This window comes from Microtus oregoni, unplaced genomic scaffold (assembly GCF_018167655.1).
Source record: "Microtus oregoni isolate MIOR12 unplaced genomic scaffold, Mior012 000003F_ref0000135, whole genome shotgun sequence".
NCBI classification, from domain to species: domain Eukaryota; kingdom Metazoa; phylum Chordata; class Mammalia; order Rodentia; family Cricetidae; genus Microtus; species Microtus oregoni.
In genome coordinates, this window is record NW_024543062.1 from 4,745,264 (window position 1) to 4,766,722 (window position 21,459).

The 21,459-nt window shown below is 42.8% G+C and overlaps 1 protein-coding gene across 1 annotated transcript; it reads right to left on the bottom strand.

The window, feature by feature from the left end:
• Positions 1–14,938: 14,938 nt before the first annotated feature.
• On the bottom strand, positions 14,939–16,317 carry LOC121445883 (paired immunoglobulin-like type 2 receptor beta). Its single transcript, XM_041648048.1, has 3 exons — positions 16,230–16,317; positions 15,516–15,902; positions 14,939–15,210 (listed from the first exon to the last, which is right to left on the bottom strand). Exons 1-3 carry the CDS (start codon positions 16,315–16,317, stop codon positions 14,939–14,941), a joined length of 747 nt encoding a protein of 248 aa, XP_041503982.1.
• Positions 16,318–21,459: the final 5,142 nt, after the last annotated feature.

Here is a 21,459-nt window from a genome sequence, read left to right on the forward strand (position 1 = left end):
AATAAATAAATAAATATTAAAAAAAAAGAAATCTCTAAGTCACACAGATCTAAACAGTCATTTTCTAGAAACAGTCCTTATTAGAACAGAAGTAGCCTGCTAGGATGGACAAGGCTGCTCCTTACATGTGAATAATTGAACAGATTCTCAGTGCCAGGCATGGCTTGCCTCCCTATGCGTTATCGGTGAGTGAGGTCCAGAGCCCCCAATCCCACACAGACTTGGCCCCAATCCCACACAGACTTGGCATTGCTCTTGGTTGCCCACCACAGCTACATGGTAAGAACCTATTGCAGAAGATGCTGCTCACTTTCAATGTAGATTTGAAAATACATTGTAAAATGTATGAAATATTTAAATAGGCAAATGCCACTAACAATATTTTGCCATTTTTATGTATGTATATAGTATGTGTCTGTGTGAGTGTACATACACTCACCTACTCACATGCATGCACATGAGTGTACACACACACACACACACACACACACACGGAGGATAGAGATGTGCACTTGAATATGCATGTGGGGACAGAAGAGACTTCTGTGTCCTCTTACAACATTTTCCATCTATTCCTCAGGGACAGCATCTCTCTATGAAATGGGGGCTCAAGTATCAGCTAGACGGAAAATCAACAAACTCAGCAATCCTCCTGCCTCCACCTCCTTGGTGTCGCAGCATATGCAGGGACACCCAGCTTCCTCCGTGGGTGATGGGATTTGAACTTTGGTTGTCACAATCACAAAGCCAATGCTCTTAGCCACTCTTAACATTTATTTATAGATGGAGTCCAGTAGCCCAGATTGGCCTTGAACTTGCTGTGTAGCTAATGACCTTCGACTCCTTATCTCTTCGCCTCCACCTTCCACAGGTTTGCACCACCCCACTTAAAAAACAGTTCTTATCTCACTGGTGGAGGCAGAGACAGGCAGATCTCTGTGAGTTCAAGGTCTGTGTAGTCTACATAACAAGTTCTGGGCCAGCTAGGGCTACATAGTGAGACCCTGCCTCAGGTATAAGTGTATGTAATGTACGATATATCATTTGAACTTAGCAATATGTGGTCCAGGGCTTACAGTGCATCCATTTTGTGGAGCCAGAGCAGCTACCATTACTATTTAGTTCCAGGATTTTTTTTTCTTTTTGGTTTTTTAAGACAGAGTTTCTCTGTGTACCCTGGCTGACCTGGACACCACCACTACCAGGCTTCCAGACCTTTTTTAAATAAGAATTTCCTTAGCTGTCCTGATTTTAGCAGAGAGTGTTGGCAAATGTGTGTGTTTGTATGCATGTGTGTGTGTGTGTGTGTATGCATTTGTGTATTACCTTCTTTCCCAGAATGTCCCAAGAGAACAAAACCAAAATCAAAGTTATTGGAAGCATAGTGGTCGAGTAATGACTGAGAAGGAAGGAGTCTCATCGGCCACTGTCATGGATAAGGTTAGAGTCACTAAGGAAGTGCAGTCCTGAGAGGAGAAAAGGCAGGTCAGCAACTGCGGAGATGGCTCAGTCCAGAAAGCACTTGCCCTGTGCTCTGGTTAGTTATTGTGTCAATTTGACAAAGCTGTAGTTATCTGGGAAGGGGACCTCAGCTGAGAAAATGCCTCCATCAGATTGCCCATAGGCACGTCTGCAGGACATATTCTTGATTTGATTGGTGTGAGAGGGTCCAGGTCACTGTGGGTGGTACCATGTCTGGGCTGGTGTTCCTGGATGCTGTAATCACAGCAGGCTGAGCAAGCCCAGAAAGCAAACCAGTAAGCAGCCCTCCGCCATGGCTTCTGCTTCAGGAACCTCTTCCAGGTTCCTGCCTGGAATTCCTGCTCTGACCTCCCTTGATGATGGGTTGTGATTGGGATGTGTAAGCGAAATTAACCTTTTCATCCTCAAGTCCTTTGGTCACGGTGTTTTTCACAGCAACAGAAGCTCCAACCAGGACACCTCTGAAGCACAAATGCCTGAGTCTCATCTTCAGTAACCTGTGCATGTCACCATGTAATCCCAGCACTTCAGGGGGAAGATGGGCAGATCCCTGGGCTCACTGCCAGCTGGGCTAGCCCACTTCGTGAGTTCCAGGCCAGAGAAAGAACAGAGAGAGAGAGAGAGAGAGAGAGAGAGAGAGAGATCACCAGGAGTCTTTTTCTTAGACATGAAAGAGAAAAATTGCAAAGGAATGTATTGTTGAATTCGGTTACAAAAATGAAATTATGTGAAAAAAAATTAAACCAACCACAGGGTTCTTTCTCAATACTTGTTGCAATTATTTCTCTGGTTGTAATTTTTTTGCACTAAATGTGGAAATTTTGGTCGGATAAACACATTTCTTTTGGGGTCTGGGGATGTAGCTCATGTGGTAGAGTGTTTGCTTAGTGTGCATGAGGCCCGAGTCCCAGCTCAGGCACTGCACACAGGAGTGGTGACACACCCTTGTGATCCCAGCACTTGGGAAGTGGAGGCTGGAGGGTCAGGAGTTCAAGGTCATCCTCAGCTATATAGTACTTTTTGGGCTAGCCTGGGCTACATGAACCTGTCTTTTAAAAAATGGAAAGAAAAGGAAAATACCTTTTTATCATTAATTTTAATATTTTAAAAACAATGGGCAGGAATATCCAGCTAATGAATTAATTTTAAAAATACTGATGAAAGAACCCATAGTGGCCATGAGATGTAACTCAGTAACAGAGCCCTGATCTAGCATGCATGTGGCCTCAGGGACCATCTGAAGTCCTGCTTTAAGAAGAAAAACATGTTGTGTCTCACTGAAGCTGAAAAAGTGTGGCTGCCTTAAATTGATCAGTCTACTGAGCTCCTCATAGAGTATCACAAAGGCTGAGAGAAATTAGGAAAAGAGGAAGAGGAAGGAGGTTGGGAAGAAAGAACAGAAGGTCATTTAGGGAAACATGTAGGAAGCAAAGAATCACAAACAAAAGGCTGCCTGGCTAGTTCTGACTGTGGATTTTATCCTGAACCAGTACAGGGGTTAAGGTGAGGATTGGGAGGTTCGGGCAGCTGGTTACCGCTGCAGCCACCTGGAATTGTGTGGGTTGTGTCTGCCCCTCTGCTGCAGTGGAAAGCCTAAGGAGCAGTGATCCCAACAGGAGCAGGTACAGGGAGCCACCACTGAGAGAGCAAGCAGGAGCCAGAAACCACTGTGGATCTAGGTGCAAGACAGGAACCACCGAGGGAGCAGGCCAGAGCCAGAGAACTCTGTAGGACCAGGCCAAAGCCAGGGACCTCGACGAGAACAGGTTCAGGCCAGGGACATCTACAGAAACAGGCCTGAAACAGCGATCTCCACTGGAGCAGGCCTGAGGCAGAGACCTCCACAGGAGCAGGTACAAAGGAACAACCACTGAGGGAGAAGGCCGGAGCCAGAGACCCCTGTGGGAATAGGCATGTGTCAGGGACCTCCAAGGGAGCAGGCCCAAGACAGGGACATCTGGGAGAGCAGGCCCAAGCCAGCTACCTCAGCCAGAGCAGGCCCAAAACAGCAACCTCGACAGGAGCAGGTACGAGGGAGCCACTGCTGAGGGAGCAGGCCCGAGCTAGAGACCTCCTCCAGAGCAAGCTCCAACCAGCAACCTCCACAAGAGCAGACCTGAACCAGCAACTTCCACAGGAACAAGCCCAAGGCAGCAACCTCCATGGAAGCAGCCCCAAATGACCCCTGGTACTGCAGAGCAAGCCCAAGGAGCACTGAGCGACCTCCAGGAACACAGAGTGCTCTCCGGGTGACTGGAACCGTGGCTCTAACTGCACCACTGGGTGCAATCATCTGAGTCTTGGATCCACTGACACCTGGAAGATTGATCACCTGAGACACAGACAACCCCAACTACACCAATCAGAGGAAAAGATGGGTATACTAAGTAAGAACACACTCAATACCACAAAGAGCAACAGAACACCAATAAAAACTAGTGGCCCTACAACAGAAAGACTTGAACAACCAAATATAGATGAAGCACAAGAAAATGACCTAAAAAATAACTTTAAAAGAATGTTTGAGGCCCTTAAAGAGGAAATGAAAAATTCCCTCAAAGAAATGGGAAAAAAGACAAAAAAAAATTGAAAAAAAAAATCAACAAATCCCTTCAAGAAAACCAAGAAAAAGCAACCACACAGGTGGAAAAAAATTATTAAAGACTTGAAAGTCAAAATAGAGACAATAAAGAAAACACAAACTGGGGGAATTATAGAAACAGAAATTATGAAAAAATGATTAAGAACCACAAATGCAAGCATAAACAGCAGAATACAAGAGATGGAAGAGAATCTCAATCGCTGAAGACACAATAAAGGAAATAGACTCATTAGTCAAAGAAAACATTAAATCTAACAAAAGCTTAACACAAAATATCCAAAACATATGGAAGACCATGAAAAGACCAAGCCTAAGAATAGTAAGGATAGAAAAAAGAGAAGAACTCCAGCTCAAAGGCACAGAAAATATATTCAAGAAAATTATAGAAGAAAATTTTCCCAAGCTAAAGAAAGATATACATATGAAGATACAAGAAGCTTGTAGAACACCAAATAGTCTGAATAAAAAAAATCCCCTTGCCACATAATAATCAAAACACTAAACATACAGAATAAAGAAAGAATATTAAGAGCTGCAAAGTAAAAGGCAAAGTAATATATAAAGGCAGACCTATTAGAATTACACCTGACCTCTCAATGAAAAAAAAAAATGATAGCCAGAAGGTCCTGGTCAAGCGTTATGCAGACAGTAAGAGACCATGGATGCCAGCCCAGACTACTATACCCAGCAAAATTTTCAATCACCATAGACAGGCAAAACAAGAAATTTCATGACAGAACCAGATTTAACCAATACCTAGCCACAAACATAGCCCTTCACAAAGAACTAGAAGGAAAACTCCAACCCAAGGAAGTTGGCTACATCCACAAAGACACAGACAATTGATGATCTCACAGCAGCAAATCCCAAAGAAGGGAAAAACACAATAACCACCAATAATAAAAACTAAAATAACAGGAGATAGCAATCACTGGTCATTACTTAATATTAAATGAACTAAACTCACCTATAAAAAGACACAGACTAGAGACGCACAGAGGCGGAGCGGCGGCGGCCAGACGTGGCGGAGCAGCGGCGGCCAGACGTGGCGGAGCAGCGGCGGCCAGACGCAGCGGAGCGGCGGCGGCCAGACATGGCGGAGCGGCGGCGGCCAGACGCAGCGGAGCGGCAGCGGCCAGACGCGGCGGAGCAACACCGCATACAGGAAGAGGCTTTCGGGGACCGGCGCAGAGGCAGACCCAAGCGGCGGGAACAGGCATGCAATAAGGAGAGCAGATCGCCCTACTACAATCGAATCAAAGAGGTAGGCCTTTGGTTGGCCAGGTCACTGGCACAAGGGGAGCCTGGTCCTGTCCTGAAGATCCTTCAGAGGGGTGAGAGGGTTCTTGGCCTGCAGCAGGAACCACGAAAGAGAGTGAGGGCATTTTGTAAGCGGAGCCCTTGGCCAGCAGGGAAACCTGATCCGGTTTTTAAAGGACCCATTGGATAGGATCAATAGGAGGAGATGGGCAGGCGCCAAGGCAAGAATTCTCCCAATAATCCGAAAAACAACATGAAAACATCAGAACCCAATGATCTTACAACAGAAGTATTTGAACAACCTAACACAGAAGAAATGGAAAAAATCGACTTTATGAAGATAATAGAGTCCCTTAAACAACATGTAAAAAATGCCCTTATAGAAATGGATGAGAAGTATAACAAAAAGTTTGAAGAAATGAGTAAATACGTACATGATACCCTGGGAAACCAAGAAAAAACCATCAAACAGGTAATGGAAACAGTTCAAGAATTGAAAACTGAAATGAAGGCAAAGAAGAAAATACAAACTGAGGACCAGCTGGATATGGAAAATCTAGGCCAACGAGCAGAGTCTACAGAAACAAGCATAATCAATAGAATACAAGAGCTAGAAGAAAGACTCTCAGATGCTGAGGACACCATAGAGAAAATAAACGAACAGATCAAAGAAAACAGCAAAGCCAACAAATTTTCAACACAAAACATTCAGGAACTATGGGACACAATAAAAAAACCAAACCTAAGAATAATAGGAATAGAAGAAGGAGAAGAGTCACAGCTCAAAGGCCCAGAAAATATTTTCAACAAAATTATGGAAGAAAACTTTCCCAACTTAAAGAAAGATATTCACTTAAATATTCAAGAAGCATACAGAACACCAAACAGACTGGATCAAAGAAAAACATCTCCTCGCCATATAATAATCAAAACACAAAATATACAGGTTAAAGAAAAAATATTAAGAGCTGCAAAAGAAAAAGGGCAAGTAACTTATAAAGGTAAACCGATCAGACTTACACCTGACTTCTCGATGGAAACTATGAAAGCCAGAAGGTCCTGGATAGAGGTTCTGCAGAAGCTAAGAGATCATGGATGCAAACCCAAACTACTATACCCAGCCAAGCTATCATTCATTATCAATGGAGAAAACAAAACATTCCAGGATAAGAACAAATTTAAACAATACGTAGCCACAAATCCAGCCCTACAGAAAGTAATAGAAGGAAAATCGCAACCCAAGGAATCCAACACTGCCAACACTGCCTACAATAACCCAGGCATCTAATGACCCTTCACGAGCACATCTCAAAGAAGGGAGACACACAATCTCTACTACCAAAAGCAATAAGAATAACCGGAGTAAACAACCACTGGTCATTAATATCACTTAATATTAATGGGCTCAATTCACCTATAAAAAGGAACAGGCTAAAAGATTGGATACGAAAACAGGATCCAACATTCTGCTGTTTGCAAGAAACACATCTCAACCACAAAGACAGGCACCTACTCAGAGTAAAGGGTTGGGAAAAGGTGTTTCAAGCAAATGGTCCTAAGAAAAAAGCAGGTGTGGCCATACTAATTTCTAACAAAACTGACTTCAAACTAAAATCAATCAAAAGAGACCGAGACGGTCACTTTATACTCATAACAGGAACAATTCATCAGGAGGAGGTCTCAATCCTGAATATATACGCCCCCAATATAAAAGCATCTACTTATGTAAAAGAAATATTACTAGAACTCAAGGCAGACATCAAACCACACACACTAGTAGTAGGAGACTTCAACACACCTCTCTCTCCAAGGGACAGGTCAATCAGACAGAAACCTAATAGAGAATTAAGAGAATTATTGGAGGTAATGAAGCAAATGGACTTAACAGACATCTATAGAACATTCCACCCAAATAGGAAAGAATATACCTTCTTCTCTGCAGCTCATGGAACCTTCTCAAAAATTGACCACATACTCGGAAACAAAGGAAACCTCCACAGATACAAAAAAATATCAGTGTCCACCTGTGTCTTATCAGATCATCACGGATTAAAATTAGAAGGCAACAACCACGCTGCCCCCCAAAAACCGACAAACTCATGGAAACTGAACAGTCAACTACTGAACCACACCTGGGTCAAGGAAGAAATCAAGAAAGAAATTAAAGTCTTCCTTGAATTTAATGAAAATAAAGGGACAACATACTCAAACCTATGGGACACAATGAAAGCAGTGCTAAGAGGAAAGTTCATAGCACTAAGTGCCCACTTAAAGAAAACGGAGAATGCATACATTGGGGACTTAACAACACACCTGAAAGCTCTAGAAAAAAAAGAAGCAGACGCGCCCAGGAGAAGTAGAAGACTGGAAATAATAAAACTGAGGGCTGAAATCAACAAAATAGAAACACAGAAAACAGTCCAAAGAATCAATGAAACAAAAAGCTGGTTCTTGGAGAAAATCAACAAGATCGACAAACCCCTATCCAAACTAATTAAACGACAGAGAGAGAACACGCAAATAAATAAGATCAGAAATGAAAAGGGGGACATAACCACAGACACAGAGGAAATTCAGAGAATCATTAGATCTTACTACAAAAGCCTGTATGCCACAAAACTGGAAAATACAAAAGAAATGGACATTTTTTTAAATAAGTACCACATACCAAAGCTAAACCAAGACCAGGTGAATGATCTAAATAGACCGGTTTCTCGCGAAGAATTAGAAATGGTTATCAAAAATCTCCCTTCGAAAAAAAGCCCAGGACCAGATGGTTTCAATGCAGAATTCTACCAGAACTTCCAAGAAGAACTAATACCTATACTCCTTAATGTATTTCACAATATAGAATCAGAAGAGTCATTGCCAAATTCCTTTTATGAAGCTACAGTTACCCTGATACCAAAACCACAAAAAGACCCAACCAAGAAAGAGAATTACAGACCGATCTCACTCATGAACATCGACGCAAAAATTTTCAATAAAATACTGGCAAACCGAATCCAAGAACACATAAGAAAAATTATCCATTATGATCAAGTAGGCTTCATCCCAGAGATGCAGGGCTGGTTCAACATACGCAAATCTATCAATGTAATCCACCATATAAATAAACTGAAAGAAAAAAACCATATGATCATTTCACTAGATGCTGAAAAAGCATTCGACAAAATTCAACACCCCTTTATGATAAAGGTCTTGGAGAGAATAGGGATACAAGGGTCCTACCTAAATATAATAAAAGCTATTTACAGCAAGCCAACAGCTAACATTAAATTAAACGGAGAAAAACTCAAAGCCATCCCACTTAAATCAGGAACACGACAAGGATGTCCACTCTCTCCATACCTCTTCAATATAGTGCTTGAAATTCTAGCAATAGCAATAAGACAACATAAGGAGATCAAGGGGATTCGTATTGGAAAGGAAGAAGTTAAGCTTTCGTTATTTGCAGATGATATGATAGTGTACATAAGCGACCCCAAAAATTCTACCAAAGAACTCCTACAGCTGATAAACAGCTTTAGTAATGTGGCAGGATACAAGATCAACTCCAAAAAATCAGTTGCCTTCCTATACACTAAGGATAAGGAAGCAGAGAGGGAAATCAGAGAAGCATCACCTTTCACGATAGCCACAAATAGCATAAAATACCTTGGGGTAACCCTGACCAAGGAAGTGAAAGATCTACTTGACAAGAACTATAAGTCTTTGAAGAAAGAAATTGAAGAAGACACCAGAAAATGGAAAGACCTCCCTTGCTCTTGGATTGGGAGGATCAACATAGTAAAAATGGCAATTCTACCAAAAGCAATCTATAGATTCAATGCAATCCCCATCAAAATCCCATCAAAATTCTTCACAGATCTGGAGAAGACAATAATCAACTTTATATGGAAAAACAAAAAACCCAGGATAGCCAAAACAATCTTATACAATAAAGGATTGTCTGGAGGCATTACCATCCCTGACTTCAAACTCTATTACAGAGCTACAGTATTGAAAACAGCTTGGTATTGGCATAAAAACAGAGAAGTCGACCAATGGAATCGAATAGAAGACCCTGACATTAACCCACAAACCTATGAACACCTGATCTTCGATAAAGGAGCTAAAAGTATACAATGGAAAAAAGAGAGCATCTTCAACAAATGGTGCTGGCAAAACTGGATGTCAATCTGTAGAAGAATGAAAATAGATCCATATCTATCACCATGCACAAAACTCAAATCCAAATGGATTAAAGACCTCAATATCAGTCCGAACACACTGAACCTGATAGAAGAGAAAGTGGGAAGTACTCTACAGCACATGGGCACAGGAGACCACTTCCTATGTATAACCCCAGCAGCACAGACACTAAGGGCATCATTGAATAAATGGGACTCCCTGAGGCTGAGAAGCTTCTGTAAAGCAAAGGACACTGTCACTAAGACAAAAAGACAACCCACTGACTGGGAGAAGATCTTCACCAACCCTGCTACTGACAAAGGTTTGATCTCCAAAATATATAAAGAACTCAAGAAACTAGACCGTAAAAGGCTAATCAACCCAATTATAAAGTGGGGCACTGATCTGAACAGAGAATTCTCAACAGAAGAACTTCAAATGGCCAAAAGACACTTAAGGTCATGCTCAACTTCCTTAGCGATCAGGGAAATGCAAATCAAGACAACTTTAAGATACCACCTTACACCTGTCAGAATGGCGAAAATAAAAAACACCAATGATAGCCTTTGCTGGAGAGGTTGTGGAGAAAGGGGTACACTCACCCATTGCTGGTGGGAATGCAAACTTGTGCAACCACTCTGGAAAGCAGTGTTTCGGTTTCTCAGGAAATTCGGGATCAACCTACCCCTGGATCCAGCAATACCACTCTTGGGAATATACCCAAGAGAGGCCCTATCATACAACAAAAGTATATGCTCAACTATGTTCATGGCAGCATTGTTTGTAATAGCCAGAACCTGGAAACAACCTAGATGCCCTTCAACGGAAGAATGGATGAAGAAAGTATGGAATATATACATATTAGAGTATTACTCAGCAGTAAAAAACAAGGACTTCTTGAATTTTGCATACAAATGGATGGAAATAGAAAACACTATCCTGAGTGAGGTAAGCCAGACCCAAAAAGAGGAACATGGGATGTACTCACTCATATTTGGTTTCTAGCCATAAATAAAGGACATTGAGCTTATAATTCATGTTCCTAGAGAAGCTAAATAAGAAGGTGAATCCAAAAACAAACACATAGGCATCCTCAGGAATATTAACCTTCATCAGGCGATGAAAGGAGACAGAGACAGAGACCCACACGGGAGCACCGGACAGAAATCTCAAGGTCCAAATCAGGAGCAGAAGGAGACGGAGCACGAGCAAGGAACTCAGGACCACGAGGGGTGCACCCACACACTAAGACAATGGGGATGTTCTATTGGGATCTCACCAAGGCCAGCTGGCCTAGGTCTGAAAAAACATGGGATAAATCCGGACTAGCTGAACATAGCGGACAATGAGGAATACTGAGAATTCAAGAACAATTGCAGTGGGTTTCTGATCCTACTGCACGTACTGGCTTTGTGGGAGCCTAGGCAGTTTGGATGCTCACCTTACGAGACCTGGATAGAGGTGGGCAGTCCTTGGGCTTCCCACAGGTCAGGGAACCCTGATTGCTCTTCGAGCAGATGAGGGAGGGGGAATTGATCGGGGGAGGGGGAGGGAAATGGGAAGCGGTTGTGGGGACGAGGCAGAAATCCTTAATAAATAAATAAATTAAAAAAAAATAAAAAAAAAAAGACACAGACTAAGAGAATGGATACAAAAACAGAATCCATCCTTATGCTGCATACAAGAAACACACCTCAGTCTCAAAGACAGACAGCCTCAGAGTAAAGCATTGGGGGAAAAAAATCCAATCAAATGAACCTAAGAAACAAGCTGGTGTAGCTATCCTAATATCTAACAAAATAGACATTAAACTAAAATCAATCAAAAGAGACAAAAAAGAGACAAAGAAGGACCTTTCATATTAGTCACAGGAAAAATCCATCAAGAGTAAACCTCAATACTGAACATCTATGCCCGAAATGCAAGGGCACCCTCATATGTAAAAGAAACACTTCTAAAGTTTAAATCATACATTAAACCCAACACTAATAGTGGAAGACTTCAACACCCCACTTTCACCACAGCACAGGTCAGTCAAACAGAAAATTAACAAAGAAATAAGGGAACTAAGAGATGTTATGACTTAAATGGACTTAACAGATCTATAGAACATTCCATCCAAACACAAAAGAATACACCTTCTCCTTAGCACTTAATGAAACCTTCTCAAAAATTGACCACATACTAGGTAACAAAGCAAACCCCAACAGATACAAAAAAAAATGGAATTACCCCATGTATCTTACTGGACCATCATGGCTTAAAATTAGAATTCAACAGCAACACTAATTCCAGAAAGCCCACAAACACTTGGAAATTAAACAATGCTCACCTGCGTCATCAGTGGGTCAAGGAAGAAATAAAGGAAGAAATTTAAGACTTCCTAAAATTCAATGAAAATGACCACACAACATACCCAAATTTATGGGACACAATGAAAGCAGTGTTAAGAGGAAAGTTCATAGCACTAAGTGTCTACAAAAAGAAGCTGAAAAAAATCTCACACTAGTGAGTTAACAGGACATTTGAAAACTCTAGAACAAAAAGAAGAAACTCACTCAGTAGGACTACATTTCAGGAAATAATCAAATTGAGAGCTGAAATCAGCAAAACAGAAACAAAGAAAACAATACAAATACTCAATGAGACAAAGAATTGGTTCTTTGAAAAAAATCAACAAAATAGACAAACCTTTATTCAAACTAACCAAAAGGCAGATAGAGAATATCCAAATTAACAAAATCAGAACTGAAAAGGGGGACATAACAACAAACATTGAGGAAATCCAGAGAATCATTAGGTTATATTTTGAAAACCTGTACTCTACAAAATTAGAAAACTTAAAGGAAATGGACAACTTTCTGGATAAATATCACTTACCAAAATTAAATCAAGACCAGACAAGCAAATTAAAAAGACCTATAACTGCTAAAGAAATAGAAACAGTCATCAAAAGTCTCCCAACCAAAAACTCCCAGGGTAGGATCGTTTCAGCACAAAATTCTACAAGATTTTCAAAGAAGAACTAATACCAATATTCCACAAATTGTTATGCACAATAGAAACAGTAGGAATATTGCCAAACTCTTCTTATGAGGCTACAATTACCCTGATACCTAACCCACATAAAGATATTACTAAGAAAGAAAATAACAGACCAGTTTCACTCAGGAATATTGATGCAAAAATACTCCATAAAACAATAGCAAACAAAATATAAGAACACATCAGAACCATCATCTACCATAATCAAGTTGGCTTCATCCCAGAGATGTAGGGATGTTTCAACACACAAAAATCTGTCAATGTATTCTATCATATAAATAAACTGAAAGAAAAAACATATGATCATCTCATTAAATGCTGAAAAAACCTTCAACAAAATACACCATCCCTTCATGACAAAGGTTTTGGAGAGATCAGGGATACAGGAAACATACCTAAACATAATAAAGGCAATATACAGCAAGTCAACATCAAACTAAATGGAGAGAAACTCAAAGCAATTCCACTGAAGTCAGGAACAAGATAAGGCTGCCCACTCTTTCTGTATCTCTTTAAAATAATTCTTGATGTTTTGGCAATAACAGTAAGATAACAAAAAAATCAAGGGGATTCATATTGGAAAGGAAAAAGTCAAACTTTCGTTATTTGCAGATGATATGATAGTTTACATAAGCAACCCCAAAAATTCTACCAAGGAACTTCTACAACTCATAAACACCTTCAGTAATGTAGCAGGATACAAGATTAACACACCCCCAAAAAATCAGTAGCCCTCCTTTACACAGATGATAAATGGACTGAGAAAGAATATCACCCTTCACAATAGCCACAAATAGCATAAAATATCTTGGAGTAACTCTGACCATTTAAGTGAAGATCTGTATGACAAGAACTTTAAATCTTTGAAGAAAGAAATTGAAGAAGACACCAGAAAATGGAAAGATCCCCCATGCTCGTAGGTAGGCAGAATTATCATAGTAAAAATGACAATCTTACCAAAAGCAATCTACAGATTCAATACAATGCCCAGCAAAATTCTTCACAGACCTCGAAAGAACAATACTCAATTTCATATGGAAAAGCAAAAAACCCAGAATAGACAAAACAATCCTGTACTATAATGAACTTCTGGATGCATCACAATCCCTGGCTTCAAACTCTACTTCACAGTTACAGTACTGAAAACAGCCCAGTTATTATCATTAAAAACAGGCATAAGGACCAATGGAGCCCAATTGAAGACCCAGATATTAATCCACACTGCTTCAAACACCTGATTTTTGACAAAGAAGCAAAAAATATCAAATGAAAAAAAGAAAGCATATTTAAGAAATGGTGCTGGCATAACTGGATATTAACATGTAGAAGAATGAAAATAGATTCATATCTGTTGCCATGCACAAAACTCAAACAAATAGATCAAAGACCTCAACATAAAACCAACCACACTGAACCTCATAGAAGAGAAAGTGGGATGTACGCTTGAACGCACTGGCACAGGAAACCACTACCTAAATATAACCCCAGCAGCACAGACACTGAGAGAAACAATTAATAAATGGGACCTCCTGAAACTGAAAAGCTTCTGTAAAGCAAAGGACATGGTCAACAAGACAAAACAACAGCCTACAGGATGGGAAAAGATATTCACCAACCCCATGTCAGACAGAGAGTTGAGTCCAAAATATACAAAGAAATCAAGAAATTGATCATTAAAAGAACAAATAATACAAGAAAAAAACGGGGTACAGACCTAAACAGAGAACTCTCAACAGACGAATCTAAAATGGCTGAAAGACTCTTAAGGAAATGCTCAACATCCTTAGCCATCAGAGAAATGCAAATCAAAACAACTCTGAGATTCCATCTTATACCTTTAGAATGGACAAGATCAAAAACACTGATGACAGCTTATGCTGGAGAGGATGTGGGGTAAAGGGAACACTCCTGCATTGTTGGTGGGAGGGCAAACTGTTACAGACCCTTTGGATATCAGTATGGGAATTTCTCAGAAAATTAGGAAACAACCTTCCTCAAGACCCAGCAATACCACTTTTAAGTATATACACAAAGAATGCTCAATTGTACCACAAGGGCATGTGCTCAGCTATGTTCATAGCAGCATTGTTTGTCATAACCAGAACCTGGAAACAACCTGAATGACCCTTGACCATTGAATGGATAGGTAAAATAAGGTACATTTACACAATGGAGTACTATACAGCAGAAAAAAATAATGACACCTTGAAATTTGTAGGCGAATGGATGGATGTAGAAACCATCATATCGAGTGAGGTAACCGTGACAAGAGTATCAACAGGGCTTCATAGCTCTTCAGCCTAGACCAAAACAGTCTCCACAAAATCAAGATAGTAGCGAGACAAGCAATAGAGTGAACTCCAGCAGAGGCCATGTCTACCGGTTGAGAAACACTCGGACATAAAAGGTCCTGTGGGGTCTGTCGGTCACCAGCATGACCTCAGGCAGGGGTTGAATTCTGCCTGTGTCTGTGTCTCTCCATATATAATGACCACAAGCGTGCCCAGCAGTGGTGATGGATGGGCGGGGCAATGCCCACACAGTGACTAGGCTGGACCTGAGTGCACTCGGTGTGGAAGCTGAAGTCACAGCTGCCACAGAGGAGGTGAAGCGACCAGAAGACCTGATCATGGTGAGAACGTGGGGACCTATGTGAGAAGATGGGGGATGCTGAGCGAGAAGGGAGAAGAGGGCAATGACGAAGGGGGATTAAAAAAACTGGTGTGAGGAGAGGTGAGGGATGTGTCTTAGAGAGGGAGGAGGCTGCTCAGGGAGAGCAGCTAAGGCTTGTGGATGGTTATGGGGAAGAGGAAAGAGGAAGCTGGCAGAGCTCTCGGGAGGGGACAGAACACACGAGAGAGAATCTGTGCGAACGATCAGAAGTATAGAATCTCTAGTGACATCTATTGTATAAAAAAGCCAGGGCCACAGGGCTGACCTGGGATGTGCTTACCACGGGTGATGGTGAGGTGGGTCCCTTTATTCGAATGAAACTTCTGTAAGCCTTTACTTGTGTTCAGACGAACTTGGCAGAAGTACACTGTCTGGTCCTTCTCCTTCAAGTCCAGAATTGTGAGGACTCCGGATGTCTGAGGCTGTGTCCAGTTCAGGATGAGCCGGTCCTTAAAATGCTCATGTATAAAACCCGAGGAAGAGTTGTAGATCAATTCCCCATAGGACTGCTTCCATCTCCAGAGAATCCTCATTGGTGGAATTTGTTCCAATTCCCCAGGGAAGTAGAAGGAGAAGGGGATCTCGATGGAGCCGCCCTGGACACCAGAGAGGCGTTCTGGTTGCTCCACCCTATAGCCATTTACTCTGTTGGATCCTGCTGAGTTCCCTGGGAAGGATGGAGGAGAATCTGAAGCCATGGAAGGGGATAGAAAGGACAAACGAGAGTTTCCTGAGTCTTTACCCACAGGCAGGTGTAGGACATGGAGCACGACTGTCTCTATGTCCCAGTGCCCCATATGGGACAGGACAGACAACAAAGGGTTGGACTGGACCCACTCTGAGGGATGAGCTCTCTCTTGGGGTACAGGGGTCAGGCTGGATCCTGTAGCAGTCGCGTGTCCACATGACAGCCCACTCTTCCCAGCCCCACTGGTCTTTCCTATGTTTAAGGCAATGGCTGCTAGGAAGGTCCCCACCACTCACCACCACTCACCAGCTTGCACGCACACCACTGACAGCAGCAGAAGCAGGACCCACGCTATGACCCGATTCCCTCCATGAAATGAGACCAGCAGAGCCATCAGGCAGGAGAGGAGGCCCTGTGGAGGAAGCCTGGGGCACTCAGGAGTCAGGAAAGAATCAGGGTAAAGTGACCCACATTCCCCAGGCCTTCTCATGTGGAGGACAGTGAGGGCAGGACCTCTGCCTCTCCACCTCCTTGTGGCCAGCAACTTCCTTTATCATTCTGGCTTCTTCTTTCCCATGTTGCAGAAGATCCACCCTTGTGAGACAATGGCCATACCCTTGAGCCCAACCCTGATTTTGGCAGGAAGATATGGAACTGACCTCACCAGGCCAGCTCTCCTCTCTTACACCTAGGCCTCCTGTCCTCAGTCTTGCCCATTTCCTATGTGGTCTCTACCTGCTTTGTTTTCTCATCTCCATAATTTCCTCCACTCCTGCCCCTCCCCCGATCTATGTTTCATTGCCCTTCACCTTCTGGTTGTTTGTGTCTCTCTAGTAACCTCAGGTAGAGAAGTGGTCAGGTTCTGCTCACTTCAGACACAATGAGGAAGGAAGTGATGTGGACGCACATTCAGATCCCAGACCTAGTAGAGTTCACCATCACCCTGTGTCTGCTCTTTGTCCTGCTGTTGCCTTTCAGGAACTCTTCACAGCGCCCCAGCAAACCCAAAACCCAGTGGCTACTCTGGCCCCAGCTACACACTGCTGCTGAGTCTGTGACATCCCTGGGCTTCCTGGGTGATCCCCTTCTTCTCTACAGTGACTCCTTTTTTTTATTGAATTTTTATTATCCTCTACATTTTCCTCTGCTCCCCTCCCTGCCTTTCGTCTCTCATATATACCACCCCAAGGTCCCCATGTTCCAAATTTACTCAGAAGATCTTGTCCTTTTCTACTTCCCATGTAGATTAGATCTATGTAAGTCTCACTTAGTGTCCTCTTTGTTGCCTAAATTCTCCGGGATTGTGGTTTGTAGGCTGGCTTTCTTTGCTTTGTATTTAAAAAACACCTATGAATGAGAATATGTGATAATTGTCTTTCTGTGTCTCTGTTACCTCACTCAAAATAAGGATTTCTAGCTCCATCTATTTTTCTGCAAAATTCAAGATGTCATTATTTTTTTTCTGCTGGGTAGTACTCCATTGTGTAAATGTACCACATTTTCCTTATCCATTCTTCGGGCGAGGGGCATTTAGGTTATTTCCAGGTTCTGGCTATGACAAACAAAGCTGCTATGAACAAAGAATTAGAAGCCCTGGCACATGTCACATGACTGGTACACAGCAAGTGACTGGACTTCAGTCCCATCGAGTTCTTTTTTTTTTTTTTTTTTTTTTTTTTTTTAATTTTTCGAGACAGGGTTTCTCTGTAGCTTTTGGTTCCTGTCCTTGTATTCCTCCACTCCACACTGACTTGTGGCTGCCTGTTCGGTGCAGTCTCTGACCTCCACTCAAGGCCGATAGATCTTCTTCTGAGCTCCTGGGAGGCCATTCCCACAGAGCACTTGAGAGATTCCCTCTGGCTGTGACAGTACCAGAACATTCTTTGGATGAAGTGGGCAAAGAAGGTTCAGAGCAGCAATGTGTCACTCATGACATAATGCCTGGGACAACTCTAAGCGTGGACACAGCTGACCTGTGTTAGAAATAGAGGAGCAAGCAAAATTCAAGAGGTCCTTGTTTTTTACTGTACGTACTGGCTTTGGGGGAGCCTAGGCAGTTTGGATGCTCACCTTATGAGACCTGGATAGAGGTGGGCGGTCCTTGGGCTTCCCACAGGTCAGGGAACCCTGATTGCTTTTTGAGCAGATGTGGGAGGGGGACTTGATCGGGGGAGGGGGAGGGAAATGGGAAGCGGTTGCGGGGAGGAGGCAGAAATCCTTAATAAATAAATAAATTAAAAAAATAAAATAAAATGAAAAGTAAAAAAAAAATAGAGGAGTAAGAGATGGGGGCAGAGGCTGTGTTGGCCATGGGTAGCTGCTCTAGGAGGGTCATCCCACCCTTCTCCATGACAGGATACCATCAGTTCCCTGAAGGGCTGGAAGACATGATTGTACCAGGGGAAGTGGCATCATTCTCCCTGAGTGATATGTGCAGAGGTGACTTCCCATTCCCTTAGATTTCCTGGCACTGACTGCCTTCTCCATGCTCCCCTCAGGTGACTATGCAGCTGTCCTCTGTCATGTCTGCTTTCTCTGCCTTCCTTACAGTCCCCATTGTCCTCTGATCCTTTGACCTGGGCCAGAAACAAATTCCAGTGGCCTCACTCCCAGCTACACATGGACACAGATCTTTATCCATCCATCCTGTCCTTGGAGACCCCAAGCACAGAACTTTTGGGATGAGTTGGCCCCAAATTAAAGTTAGGAGAGGGGATGGAGCCTATTTAACCTGTCAGAAAGCCCCCAAACTCCTTTACTGGATGCAGTCCCATGTAGTTCAGGCTGGGCCTTGAACTTCTTATGTAGCCAAGGATGACATTGAACTCCTACAGATCCTCCTCTCTGCCCTCCCAAGTTCTGAGTGGCAGGTGTGACCCATCGTACCCCTTTGTCTCCTGCTGGAGATAGAACCCAGGGTTCCGTGCATGTCAAGCACGTAAGCACTCCACCAATGAACCCTCTCTTCAGTCTCAGTGAGGTCTGAGAGGGGGCCATCCTGGTCATGTGACTCACCTCCAGGGTTCATCGAGCCCTGCTCTATAGTCTAGAGTCTGTCACCAAGGAGAGGCTGGACCTCATGAGGCTGCCATATGTCAGCTGCTGGTGAACAGCTCTTTTGCAGAAAAGGCTCTGGTTGGTCCTTCAGGATCCCAGCCACCACTTGTACTCAGCCTCACTGCTGCCACATGCTGGCCTCTGAGTCCCAAGTCGTGGGCTCTGTTGTTTCAAGTCCTGGACTCAGCTAGATCCCCATAGGGGCCCTGCTGTGGGATGACTTCTGTCCAGGATGCTGTAATGAGTTTCCTGCAGTGACAACCGTGTTTTCCCCAAAAATAGTGACTTGGCCCTGCAGCCATGATGCTTTCACAGGGCATGGGCACTTTCTGTGGAAGAGCAGCCTGTGACTGCAGTGTGCACACTGGGGCTTTTGTGTGCTTGTGACCTTGGGACTGTCAGGTGAAGAGTTAGAACCTGGCTGTTGCTCAGGCTGTAGCATGGGTATACACAGCCTCCACAGAACAAAAAAGGAAGTGTAATTTAAATATTTAACACAAGGTGGGCTAGACATGGTTGTGCAAGCCTTTAATTCTAGCGTTTAGGAGGCAGAGGGGGAGGCAAGTGGATCTCTGTGTGTTGGAGGCTCCCTGGTCTATATATCCAATCTATATAGCCTGGTCTATATACCCAGGCCAGCAAAGACTATATGGTGAGACTTGGTCTCAATAAGAAAAAGCAAGACTACAAACAAAAACAAAACCAAACAACAAAAAAACTACAAAACAGAAAAGAGCAGAACGTGCATGATGTCTGAGGTTGTGCTCTGGACTGCACATACATGAGCACACAGTTATTTGTGCACATCTCTTCCTGCACAAAGACACACACAGTCATCCAAGGCAATTTCACAGGGGATGTGCCACCACGTGTTTAACCAGTCCTCCTCCTGAGAAAACATGGCCGCCCCATTTGTCTCTCCATTTTTTGTCACACTCCTAGCACTCCCTGAATTCTTCTTTGAGTGACAGCATACAGATTCTAGATGGACTCCAAAATAACCCACACAGACTGGGTCCTGAAGAGAGTTAGGAAGATGCTAGAGGGGATGGCAGAAGGATGGGGGCTGGTGATGTAAACAGGACACTCAGGCTGCACTAGGACATTACAGTAGCACAGATGCCCCATCCCTATCTGAACTGTTCTTTCTCTCCTAAGATGACATCATCATCTTCATCTCCCACATGTGCCCCAAACCTCAGCATGAGCACCTCCCTGCACCACAGTAGAGGGAAGCAACAAGAAGAGACTCTGTAGTGTGTCCTAAAGGCCCAGTGAATGAGGTTGCATGACCTATTCTTCTGGATTAAGTCTCCAGGTTTTGCTGTTGCCCAAGATTAGAGACAGAACCTCATGAATCATCAAGTCTGAGGTCACAGAAACTAAGAGTCTCCTAGTCCCCTCTACAACACCATATATTTCACTTTTAAAAAGTCAAAAAAAAACCAAAGAAAAAGCAGCAAACAAACTAATTACCGACAATATATACATAGTGGCACATGACTTTATCCCAGCACTCTGGAGGTCGAGGCAGGTGGATTTCTGTGAGGTAGAGACCAGATTGATTTACATAGAAAATTACAGAACAGTCAGAGCGACATAACAGAGAACCCTGCCATTTCAAAAACAAAGATACAGAGAAAAGCAAACCTACTATGGTTGTAAATTTTGTATAAGTGAATCTAGAGAGAAAACTAGTGACATCTTCAAGTTATCTGTCTCCAACCGAAGTGAACTAATAGATGACCTGCCTCCATCACCTTTCTGTACTATTTGTAGTTTTGCTTAGTTTTGGTTTGTTGACTTCAAGACAGGGTCTCCTGTACAACAGGCTGGCTTCGATTGCATGGGTACTAAAGACAGCCTGCAATTCATGATCTTTCTATCTCTACCTATCAATCATTGGCATTACAGGCATATGTTGCCATACCTAGTTCCCTTTAGTACATTTTGTTACTGACTGGCTCAGGTCAGGGAACACAAATCCCAAAGACTAGATCCCAACGTCTTCTTCACAGTTGGACCACAATGTTCCCTTCACCCAATGGGAATTTGATCTGGTCTGGGTTAAAGCACCTAAATGTTGTTGAGATTGTTGGTTCTGTGTTCTTTGCCTCTTAAAATTCTCCTTTGGAACAATGAAAACTGACCTGGCAAGTCACTTGAACGTTAAAGTAACAGCTCTGAGGTCCCTTCTCTCTGTCCAACTACTAGGAGAGTAGAGTTGATGAATGGACCCTCCTTTAGATGACTGGCCAGACCACCATAACTGCCGCCTGCTTGTGTGAACACCTCAAGGTGAAGAACCAGCCTGGCTCCATCTTAGGCTTAAAAGTCATCTTAGAGTAAAAACAAATTAGGTTCATTTATGCTTTGATTAAACCTCTATATCTCAAGGATTTGGTTTTGCCCCACCTCTACCCTTAACTATAAATGGTTCCATACTGCCTGTTCCAGGAATGACAATCATGTCTTTATT

What these genes read in the sequence shown, in the direction of transcription:
- LOC121445883 (XM_041648048.1), bottom strand. Translation starts at nt 16,317, where the DNA reads ATGGCTCTGCTGGTCTCATTTCATGGAGGGAATCGGGTCATAGCGTGG. An exon ending in AGTGGTGTGCGTGCAAGCTG is followed by an intron (nt 15,903 to 16,229) that starts GTGAGTGGTGGT and finishes CATCCTTCCCAG; the next exon opens with GGAACTCAGCAGGATCCAAC. An exon ending in CCACCTCACCATCACCCGTG is followed by an intron (nt 15,211 to 15,515) that starts GTAAGCACATCC and finishes CTTCTCACATAG; the next exon opens with GTCCCCACGTTCTCACCATG.